This window comes from Geotrypetes seraphini, chromosome 7, assembly GCF_902459505.1.
Source record: "Geotrypetes seraphini chromosome 7, aGeoSer1.1, whole genome shotgun sequence".
Taxonomy (NCBI): Eukaryota; Metazoa; Chordata; class Amphibia; order Gymnophiona; family Dermophiidae; genus Geotrypetes; species Geotrypetes seraphini.
The window spans coordinates 48019467-48031913 of NC_047090.1; the positions used below are offsets into that span (position 1 = coordinate 48019467).

Genomic DNA, 12447 nt, shown 5'->3' on the forward strand with positions numbered 1-12447 from the left:
TGCATATTCATTGGGGAAATCCTGAAATCCCAACTGGATTGCGGCCCTCAATGAGGGACTTTGAGATCCCTGCACTAGGGATATGCTTTCATTTATAGATAGCAGTGAAATTACAATGTGAAAATGGTATGAAGTTGCATGGTATGAAGTCTCTCCTGTTAAGATTGGGGCAAAAAATGCTGTCTGTTGCAGCTGCCCAGCTTTCCTATGCGCTGCCATCGCCATCGCATTCTGCGATTTTTTGATGGGAGACTGAATTTTAAGAAAATGTTGAAATCATAATTATTTGTTAATGCCTTCATGTGCTAATGCTATTTGCTGATGAAGCCTTACCGTCCTGTAAATGTTTTTATGGGATTTTGCCTATTCATCTTGTAGGATGAATTTAAAAAAAAAAAGATTTAATAATGATACTGTTAATGTTTTATTGTGTTTGTTTTGTCGAAACATGTTTTAGTATTTTTAATATGTATGCATGTAATTTTGTACACCGCATAGTTTTTATGTGGTATATACATTTTTAAATGACTAAAAAAATTTCCTATCTAAAATGACACGGAAATTAACAAAATATTTTATTGTTGCAGTTTTAGTCATAGGTAGAGGAATAGGATGGGCCACTGGGGCCATATTTTCACTAGTTCACCTAGAAAAATACTTGGGGGGTCTTGGTGGATAAAACAATGAAACCGGCGGCACAATGCGCAGCAGCCTCAAAAAAGGCGAACAGAATGTTGGGCATTATCAAAAAAGGTATCACTACTAGAACCAAGGAGGTTATCCTCCCGCTGTATAGGGCGATGGTGCGACCACATCTGGAGTACTGCGTTCAATACTGGTCGCCGTACCTTAAGAAGGATATGGCGATGCTCGAGAGGGTCCAGAGAAGAGCAACAAAAATGATAAAGGGCACGGAGAACCTTCCATATGCTGAGAGGCTGGAGCAGCTCGGGCTCTTTTCCCTGGAAAAGCGGAGACTTAGAGGGGATATGATAGAAACTTACAAGATTATGAAGGGTATAGAGAAGGTAGAGAGGGACAGATTCTTCAGACTGGCGGGGGCAACAAAAACTAGAGGGCACTCAAAAAAATTGAAGGGAGACAGATTCAGAACAAATGCTAGGAAGTTCTTCTTCACTCAGAGGGTGGTGGACATCTGGAATGCGCTTCCAGAGTAGAGAGTTGCACGGGGACAGAAATCCCACCCATCCCCACCCGGCCCCGTCAGGATTCTCTCTGTCCCCACCCATCCCCGCAAGAAATTGCCTCAATCCCCATAAAAAGCAGCAATTACTTCTGACGGGATCATCAATTCCACAGTTTCTTTTGTGTTTGCGCTGCTGTTTTCCTTGTGGAATCTCTTTGGTGGAACCCTTTTTTTGTTTTCTGTTCAGGTAATTAACTTATAAACCCCCTCTTTTACTAAGGCTGACGTGTCCATTATATTATATGGACGAACTCTGCTTCCAAAGCCTTCCATCCCCGTGGGAGTCCCGTGGGCCAGAGGGGGGGTTCCCGTGGGAGTCCCGTGGGCCAGAGGGGGGGTCCCTGTGGGAGTCCCGTGGGTTAGGGGGGGATTCCCGCAGGACCCGTGGGATTCCCGCAATCCCCGTTCCCATGCAGACCTCTATTCCAGAGGAGGTGGTAGGGCAGAAAACGATTTTAGGTTTCAAAATGGGATTGGACGAGTTCGTGAAGGAAAAGGGGATTGAAGGGTATAATTAGAGGGATACTATACAGGCAAAATGTCTTAAATAATAGATACCTTCCAGGTCATTGACCTGGGGGGCCGCCGCGGGAGTGGACTGCTGGGCGCAATGGACCCGTGGTCTTACTCGGCAGAGGCAATGCTTATGTTCTTATGTTATGTTCTTAGTATTTTGCCCAACACAGCATCAACATGGGGGCAAGGCCAAAAAGCATTCTGCTGTCCTGGTTTTAATGCATGCTGATTTGGCTCACACAGGCGCTCGTTTCATACCTTTTTATTGCGGTTTGTTTCATTCCTTATCCACCATGGACTCCTGAGGAAGGGGTGTTATCCGACACACAGACCGTGTCGGGTCCCTTGGTTGGTAATAAGGTGGTATTTTTACTGCATTTAATTATTGGTGTAATAAACATTGCCTGCATCTTGTACATATTTGTCTGCAGTTTTTGTTTTGTTGTTTGCTTGCTGCTGAGTGTTCAATCTAAGAAATCTCATTGAAGCATAGGGAATGAGGAGCCTATCTATAAATGGAGAACTAGGCGAGTGTTGCATAGATGTCCTGAACAGGAGTGGAATGTAGAATGGTTATTGAAGTTGACAGTGATCACACTTTATATGCAGAGACATGGGTATGAACATCAGCCAGGTCCAAGGATATTAGCATGAAAAATAGTCCGCTTGTAAGTGGAGATGGATGCCTTTACGACAGGCATTCCTAGTCTGTTAGGAATGCATATATAAAATGATAGAAAAGAAGTCTTGTGATTGTGCCTGATTTAAGGCATAAGAAAAAGCCTATTTACAGTGTAAAATGTGGAGTGCTACTCCACTAGGTGAGAACAGTGTCTTGAAAGGAAGATAAGCAGAATTGTAGATTGAAACAGGTAAAAACCTTGAAAAGACCTTTGGAAGGATGTGAAGGTAGAATATAAATGTTAAAAGAGTACTTTTCCAGTGAGATGGTGAAGAGACGAAGAAAGAGTGGCTTTAACAGACTGGAAAATATAACAGTAAGAATTGAATTAACAGGAGGAAGTTTGAGGTATATTGGTATGATAAAGATGGTCCAAGAACCTGGAAAGGACAAGATGAAAGGTAATGGCTCTTTATCCGGTAGGATATAAAGAGCAGTAATAGCATTGAGATAAATTGAGTGAAACAATCTGAAGAGTTGAGATAGAAAGATGGAAGAGATAGTCTAGAACCGATGGGAAAGAACAAGCTATCATATCTAGAGAGTGGATATTACAGAGACTGAAGTGAATCTACTTGAAACTGTAGCAATGCTGTTTGGAAGATTTTGTAGATGCATCAGTAATAACTGACACTGGTAAATCTACTTGACAGGGAACAGAGAGCATGTCGGGAGTGCTAAAGAACATAACTTGTGTCAGTAATGTGGAAAATAGTTGAACTGTGATTGGTTCACATATACTGGAAGAAAGAACCACTGAGGTAATATACGAATCATGGTGGCCTATTAGGGTAAAGAAAGTAAAGACTTCCAGACTGGAGGATTGGAAGAGAAAGTCTAACGTAAACCTGCTCCATGAGTCAAGGAAGAAGGTAGCCAAATACAGATGATCAGGAGTATACTCAGAAGAAGGCCAAGTTAAATGAGCACTTGTAAAGTTGAGTGAGTTCACTCCATTGGTTTGAATTTATATTTCCTGGATTAATTTCTTTGAGTATAATGCACTGAACAGTAGGGTGCGAGTCTGCACCTTTGAGCTTGAGCATGTAGAAAATGGCAACTGAGTTGTGTATTTGAAATGAGACCACTTGATCAAAGAGGTGAGGTATAATGAAGAGCATTGTGGAATTACTCATAGTAGCAGATGAAGAAGGCCAAAGTCTCTTGAATCTGTTGAAAAGTGCTCCGATGTACGAGACCATTGGGCCAAGAGGGTCCTCTAAGGCTCTCCAAGATGTAATTGGACCAACGGAGTTAAGGAAGCTCAATTTGATGTAAAAAGAGGAGACTTTTGATATATGTGAATTAGGATGTTGAGACTCCTGTGTGGCAGAAAGAGTTGAGTTTGAGTAGCTTCCAGGAGAGCTGTCATGTACTCTAGCCAAAGTTCTAATAAAGAATTGTGGAATTGATGATTTGAAGGACTTCTCTTCCTGGGGGCATGCTAGTGTATTTCCTGGAGCTAAGGGCATGCTGTAAGATTGACTGTACCACTGATGATTGCTGTGGTAGCTGAGTGCCATGGAAGCCAGGAGAGGATTAAACACAATATAAAGACTCCAGCTTGGCAGGGGCAACAGAAACTGTTAATGGAGTTTCCTAGTTTTTAATCTGAATGTCACTGAGGGCATTATGAATTGGGAGCTTTAGACATTCTTTAGGCCAGACTTCATAATCTAGACATTTCATCAATTGTGCCCTTGGTTCTTCCTCTGATTCCATGTTAATGGGAAGATCTTGGCCCAGATGAAGGTAGTGAAAAATATTTTCTGAAGGAGACCTTCTGCATGGCATTGGAGAACATAAGAATTGCCGCTGCTGGGTCAGACCAATGGTTCATCGTGGTGGCCCTTAGGTCAAAGACCAGTGCCCTGAGTCTAGCCTTACCTGCTTACGTTCTGGTTCAGCAGGAACTTGTCTAACTTTGTCTTCAATCCCTGGAGGGTGTTTTCCCCTACAACAGCCTCCGGAAGAGCGTTCCAGTTTTCTACCACTCTCTGGGTGAAGAAGAACTTCCTTATGTTTGTACGGAATCTATCCCCTTTTAACTTTAGAGAGTGCCCTCTCGTTCTCTCTACCTTGGAGAGGGTGAACAACCTATCTTTATCTACTAAGTCTATTCCCTTCATTATCTTGAATGTTTCGATCATGTCCCTCTCAGTCTCCTCTTTTCAAGGGTTTGAAGGTATGCCATATGATTCATCAGTAGAAAATTGTGAAATTTCTCTGCTGAAGCGTCAAGACAGATGATCATAGTCTCTTCATGATAATTAGGAATGAGAACATCAGGAAGAATGTGTCAAGGAGCATCTCAATGAGCCATTATATTGTGATCTCCATGCTTAGGTGGAGTGACAAGAGGGAGAAGGTCAACCATGAGGTGACCTAGAACAGCACCTTGTTCAATGTTTAGGCACATCTCTAGTTTGGGCTGAGGTCATTGCAAGTTGCACAAAATGCAGCAGCTAGATTGATCACGGGAATGTTGAAATTTAATCATATAATACCCTATCTCCAACAATTACACTGGTTGCCAGTTGCCTTCAGAATTCAGTACAAAGCAGCAACGATTTGTCACCAATTCCTTTTTGGTACTATATCTGAACTATTCAAGAATAATATAACTAACTATCTACCAAACAGATCACTATGCTCTGATAATTCAGCCTTACTAAAGGCAAATATTAATCCAAAATACGTTAAGACCATCTCAATGACCTTTTGTTGTGCAGAGGGCAAATTGTGGAATTCACTTGTGAATCGAATACGGATATGTGGTGAAAACGGCACATTTAAGAAATTACTTAAAACACAATTGTTTGTAAATGCTTTTTTCTAGATATTGATTCTTTATGATTGCTGAGTTCTGAGAACTTGTTTATAATTATCTGCATTGGCCTCATAATCATAAAGAATCAATATCTAGAAAAAAGCTACTTATTCTACTAGATGTGGGACAAGAGGCTAGTAGGCCGTACAAAATCTAATACTACATTTGCTGTTACCGCTAATACTCCAGAACTGGGCTGTTTAAAGAGTGCTCCATAAGTCAGGATAAGATACCTTAACTGCACTATACTCTACTGACCTGAGTAAGGAGGTCTTGGCCTCTGAATGCTAATTGAGAAATGTATTAGTCCAATAAAATGATATTTTATTTTCCATATTTTGTTTTATTTCTATTTGTTACTTTGTAAAGTGGCAATTGTCTATAATATTTTTTTTTTTTCAAATTTACATCTGCTATTTTTATCTTTATATTTTGCATAGTATTAGGGGACATGCATCACTGTTTCTGTGGTATTGCACTGTATGCAGAGTCTGGCTTCTTGGCAGTTCAATTTAACTTAACTACATATTTCTTAATTTTAGATTGTGATTACTTATTCCATACTGGGCAAGGGTGTTATCTGTGTTCTAGGTGTATGGAAAAGACATGGTCTTCAGTTAGCATTGACTGTGCAGGATCCATCTGTACTAATCCGGCTTATTTAAATTTACAAAGGATGTATGCAGACCGCAGGGAAGCAGCGGTCGCTGAGGCAGCGTAGCGGCTGTAGGAGGAGGAAGAGAGGACATCGGAGGAGGAAGCAGAAAGCGGCGGCGAGGGGCGGGCAGCGGCGAGAGTAAGCTCCGCCCACCCGCACAGCGTCATCAGCAGCAACAGAGCCCAGACTCCCCCTTAAAAGGGAGAAGCCAACGGCGCCCAGCCGTTCGGCGCGCGGCGAAGGCGAGCAGCAAAGGCGCTCGCCTTAGCGAGGGCGCCTTTGCGAAGGAGCCGAGAGAAGGAGCCAGGAGTCCAGACTGCTCAGCAGCAACTTCAATCTTCTTAATCAACTTCTAAAAAAAAAAAAATATACAAAAAAAAAAAATTTTCCTTTTCTTCTATTCTAATTCTTTTTTTCTCTCTCTACTTCTCCACCTAGCTACACGCCGGGCACACTCCAACGCACCAAGGAACTTTAGACACAAGGAAGGAAAAATGGAGGCAGCAGAAGCCCAGCGAAGCTTTCCGGTATACTGCATTGAATGTCACATGTATGACTACCTCCCTTCCGGGAGACAGGCTTACATATGCAGTCGATGTCAGGAACTGGCTAGCCTAAAGAAGGAGGTCGGGAGACTGCAGATCAAAGTACAAGAGCTAGAGGGACTCCGCTCCATAGAGGAACTGAGGGAATTTGAACCAACTGAGGACATCACCAGAGAAAACCACATCGACGAACAGGTCAGGGAGCTCGAGAGATTCATCGAGGAGGCCTGCAAGATGGTAGAGGCACGGGAACACCCGCTCTTCAAAAGGGAACCAACAGATGGAGGACAGGACCCACCAGGAGCCGGGGGAGAAGGACCTTGCGGCGGAACCAAACAGGAGAAGGAAGGATTGGAGGATCAAATCACCGACACAGACCTGAGACCCAGGAGGAAGCTGAGGAAAGGGAAATCTGCTATTGTGGTGGGAGACTCAATCCTGAGAGAGGTGGACAGTCACATAGCAGGAGGCAGAGCAGATCGCCTAGTGACATGTCTCCCAGGGGTGAGAACAAAGAACATCTCTGACAGAATCGAGAGAATCATGGAGGGAGCTGAGACAGAGGAGACAGCAGTGATAATCCACGTTGGAACAAATGACGTCAGCAGAAGGAATTTCAACATGACTACACTGACCGAGCAGTTTAAGATCCTGGGGAGGAAATTGAAGCTGAGGACAAGGAAGATAGCCTTTTCAGAGATCCTGCCAGTACCAAGGGCAGATGCGAGGAGGCAGATCGAGCTGCAAGCAACAAACGGATGGCTGAGGCGATGGTGTGATGAGGAGGGTTTCCTCTTTGTATGAAACTGGTCAACCTTCCTGGGAAAAAAACAAGCTCTACAGGAGAGACGGACTGCACTTGAGCATGGCTGAAACGAGGATGCTGGCACGCAACATCCAGACCTGCATAGACATGACTTTAAACTGACAACAAGGGGAAAGCCGATAGTCGATCTGACCTCGACACATCGGACCTCAGTATCAAGCAAGGATACTGAACCAGGAAATGGTGATAGAGGACTAGAGACTGAATGGACACTTTTTGGTCAGAAACCCAAAGATGCATTACAGGGACCCGAGAGGCAAATAGAGCTAAAGAGCAAGAAAAGGAGGAAACAGCCGGAACCAGGGGGCTACCCAAGAACAAAGAAGCGGGCAGAGGACGGGATAGACACACCACAGGAGGAGGGTAAACAGAATGAGGCTCGGGGACTGGCAGCCCGTGCGGAGATCGGCAGGAGCATCAATTCACGAGGAGATCCAAAAGAAAAGGTAACAAACCGGGACTTAAACTGCCTATACACAAATGCTAGGAGCCTAAGGACTAAAATGGGGAAGCTAGAAGTTATAGCCAGTAATAAGGACCTAGACATAATAGGAATCACAGAGAAATGGTGGTCCGAGGACAACAAATGGGATGTGGCCCTGCCAGGCTACAAACTCTACAGGAGGGACAGGGCACACAAGAAGGGGGGAGGAATAGCACTGTATATAAAGGACTCCATTCCTTCATCCAGGACAGAAACAACAGTAAGGGCGGACAGTCTGGAGTCACTATGGGTTAAGCTGACAGGAGAGGAAGGAGCTGACATCAAATTGGGACTGTACTATCGCCCACCAGGACAGCCAGAAGCAAACGACCTGGACCTGGAGGCCGAACTGAGGCAGGTGTGCAAAAGTGGAAGGGTGGTGGTTATGGGGGATTTCAACTACCCGGGAATAGACTGGAACATTGGACACTCAAATTGCACGAGAGAAACTAAATTCCTAGAGGCGACAAGGGACTGTTTCATGGAGTAGCTGGTCACGGAACCAACGCGAGGGGATGCCACTCTGGACCTAATCCTCAACGGGCTAGAGGGACCCGCAAAGGAAGTGGTAGTACTAGCACCATTAGGGAACAGCGATCACAACATGATCCAGTACAAATTAAGCATAGGAACATCAAAGGTGAAAAGAACCACAACGACAGCACTAAACTTCAAAAAAGGAAACTACGAGGACATGAGGAAAATGGTGGGAAAAAAGCTCAGCAACAGCTCAGGGAAGATGAAGACCGTAGAGGAAGCCTGGACGCTGCTTAAAGGCACAGTGCTCGAGGCACAAGACCTGTACGTCCCAAGGTTTAGGAAAGGGTGCAAAAAAAAAAAATCGAGCTAGAAACCCAGCGTGGATAACAAATGCAGTTAAAAAGGCGATAAGCGACAAGAAATCATCCTTCAGAAAATGGAAAAAGGAACCAACAAAGGAAAACCAGAAAGAGCACAAAAGACACCAGAAAGAATGCCATCAAGAGGTCAGGAAAGCGAAGAGAGAATATGAGGAAAGACTGGCGGGAGAAGCAAGAAACTTCAAACCCTTCTTCAGGTATGTGAAAGGGAAACAACCAGCCAGAGAGGAAGTGGGACCACTGAACGACGGAGACAGGAAAGGAATGATAAAGGAGGAAAAAGAGATAGCTGACAGGCTAAACAAATTCTTCTCGTCAGTCTTCACCAGAGAGGACACATCCAATATCCCAGAACCCGAGGAGATTATAAGCAGAGACCACGATGAAAGGCTGGTACAACTAGAGGTAAGCACAGAGGATGTCCTCAGACAGATAGACAGACTAAAGAGCGACAAATCACCGGGCCCGGACGGTGTCCACCCAAGGGTACTAAAAGAACTGAGAAACGAAATAGCAGAAACACTTCGCCAAATATGTAACCTCTCCTTAAAAACTGGGGAGATCCCAGAGGACTGGAAAATAGCAAATGTCACGCCCATCTTTAAGAAGGGATCAAGGGGTGACCCGGGAAACTACAGGCCTGTGAGCTTGACCTCGGTTCCGGGAAAGATGATGGAAGCACTGGTTAAGGACAAAATCTGCGAACACATAGAAAACAATGGACAACTGAAGGCGAGCCAGCACGGCTTCTGCAAGGGAAAGTCGTGCCTCACGAACTTGCTGTACTTCTTTGAGGGAATAAACAGCCAGATGGATAAGGGGGAATCTATAGACATCATTTACCTTGACTTCCAAAAAGCCTTCGACAAGGTACCTCACGAACGGCTACTTAAAAAGCTGTGGAACCACGGGGTGCAAGGGGATGTCTACCGATGGATCAAACACTGGTTGGCAGGCAGGAAACAGAGGGTTGGAGTAAAGGGCCAATATTCAGACTGGCAATGGGTCACGAGCGGAGTTCCACAGGGGTCGGTGCTGGGACCTCTCCTGTTCAATATATTTATAACGACCTGGAGACGGGGACAAAATGTGAGGTTATCAAATTTGCTGATGACACCAAACTCTGCAGCAGGGTTAGAAGCACGGAAGACTGTGAAGACCTGCAAAGGGACCTAACAAGACTGGAAGAATGGGCAAAAAAGTGGCAAATGAGTTTTAACGTAGAGAAATGCAAGGTCATGCATGTAGGGAAAAAGAACCCGATGTTCAGCTACAAAATGGGGGGAATATTGCTAGGGGTGAGCAACCTTGAAAGAGACCTGGGGGTGATGGTGGACACAACATTGAAACCATTGGCGCAGTGTGCAACAGCCTCAAAGAAAGCAAACAGAATGCTGGGCATCATCAAAAAGGGTATCACAACCAGGACGAAGGAAGTCATCATGCCGCTGCATTGCGCAATGGTGCGCCCGCACCTGGAGTACTGTGTCCAATACTGGTCACCGTACCTCAAGAAGGACATGGCAGTACTTGAGGGAGTCCAGAGAAGAGCGACTAAACTGATAAGAGGTATGGAAAATTTTTCATACGCTGACAGGTTAAAAATGCTGGGGCTGTTCTCCCTGGAAAAGAGGAGACTTAGAGGGGACATGATATAAACCTTCAAAATCCTAAAGGGCATAGAGAAAGTGGATAAGGACAGATTCTTCAAACTGTGGGGAACCACAAGCACTAGGGGTCACTCGGAGAAATTGAAAGGGGACAGGTTTAGAACTAATGTTAGGAAGTTCTTTTTTACACAGAGGGTGGTGGACACATGGAACGCGCTTCCGGAGGGTGTGATGGCCAGAGCACTTTACAGGGGTTCAAGGAAGGTTTGGATAGGTTCCTGGAGGATAAGGGGATTGAAGGGTACAGATAAAACTAGAGGTAGGTTATAGAAGTGGTCAGAAACCACTTCACAGGTCACAGACCTGATGGGCCGCCGCGGGATGGACCTCTGGTCTGACCCAGTGGAGGCAATTTCTTATGTTCTAGTGCTCACTACAGTGTTTAAGATGCTGCTTTTTCCTAGGTACACCCTTGTTGTGCGACTCATGGATTATTACTAAAAATACATTTTTCATATATAATTGTCTCTGGGTGTTAAATATATTAGGTACATCACTGTGGTCACCTGATCTACTGGCGTGTGCATATGGTTCAGTTTGTGCAGGGGCAGGGCAGGGGTGAGGCCATGTGTCCTCTTTTTATTGTCTTCACAAATATGGTAACACTATTTATATTGTCTGGACCTGAAAGAGCACATTTTTGTGTCAATAAGTTTTTTATGACATATATAGATCACTGACATCAGCACAGGAATTAACATATCTACAACCAAACCACAAGAGGCATAGCTATATCTCAAATGTTCCTGTTACATTAGCCAACAACAATAAAATAGAATTTGAAAAATGAACCCCGTTCCACCCACCCACCCAAAACAGCCCATTCACAAACCCCCACTCTTTAATCCAAATAAAGAGAAAACGCTCTCCTTTGGAGCACACTTCCAAAAGGTAGTTTTTTCCATTTCTATTTATTAACTTGCCAGAGAGAGGAAATAATGTATTTCCTTATACACACCTGTTGTCAAACATGGAGACATTGCTCAGCTGTTTTCTGTAGGTGGCCAGTAAAATCCACTCGGAGCAATTAGGTGGCAGTGGGGCTATGGGAGCTGGATCTGAAAAAATGAAACGGACAGTGCTCATGCTGGCAAAGCAGATGTAGCAGTTGGGCCTGTATGTGGCATTTTTCACCAGCCAGTCAACGCTGAGCATTCCAAAGTCATGCAAGTGTAATGCAGCACCTGCAAGGGGTGGCAGAGCAGACAGACATTGAAATGAGTGAAGATAAACAATCAGAAGTCTGAGACTTTATTTGTTTGGATTTATTAACTGCCTTTATGAAGACATCCCCCCCCCCAGGCGGTATATACAGCAAGGGCAGTTCAGCATAAAAAGCTTACAATTTTGTTAACAGCATAAAAATCTCAAAGTCCTGCCTTGAGGGCCGCAATCCAGTTGGGTTTTCAGGATTTCCCCAATGAATATGCATGAGATCTGTGTGCATGCACTGCTTTCAATGCATATTCATTGGGGAAATCCTGAAAACCTGACTGGATTGCGGCCCTCAAGGAGGGACTTTGAGATCCCTTCAAAAAAGACAAAATATAAACAAATACAATGAGCGAGATACTCAAAATCAGCAAACTGAAGCTTAATAATAGCACTACCATGAAACAGTTTAAAATATATACTTATAACAGCACTGAAATTCAAGTAAGAGAGATTTACTACAATGGCTTTTATCTGCCTTCATGTTTCTATGTCAGCATAATACTTATGAAACACCTAATAAGCACACATCAGAACATTCACATAATAAATACGATGCTAATGCTTTTCTACAATGCAGCTAATCCTATACCCAAGAGGCCAAGTGCAGTTATTAGATGAGGACAAGATGGGTGGTACAGAGTCCATTATGATAAATAGATGGGAGGCTTAACTCAGGCAAGTTGATTATACAGTTAAACGGGGCTGGAAGTTGGAGAACGAGGTCGAGTTACCAAAAAGGACTCAGCTCCTTGTAATGAGGTATCTCGAGGCACTCTTAAGGACTCGACTCCTTGTAATGTGTGTAGACTGAACTCAAGGCACTCTCAAGGACTCGACTCCTTGGACAGAGTATGTAGATTCATCTAGAGGCACTGCCAAGGACTCAACTCCTTGTAATACTGCTGAGTGCTCAGGCTAGACTGCAGGAGGCAGAGTCGAGGCAGGAGTGAATTG

The 12447-nt window shown here is 44.2% G+C and overlaps 1 protein-coding gene across 2 annotated transcripts in view; it reads right to left on the minus strand.

Moving 5' to 3' along the window:
- Window positions 1-12447, minus strand: part of ADA2 (adenosine deaminase 2) — a 104880-nt gene that overhangs the window by 58706 nt on the left and 33727 nt on the right. The window contains exon 3 of one of the 2 annotated variants that reach the window (XM_033952742.1): window positions 11237-11336. In XM_033952742.1, coding sequence (XP_033808633.1) covers window positions 11237-11336 — 100 coding nt within the window. Of the gene's footprint in view, window positions 1-11236; window positions 11463-12447 lie in introns of both variants that reach the window. The other variant, XM_033952741.1, reaches the window with a different exon arrangement.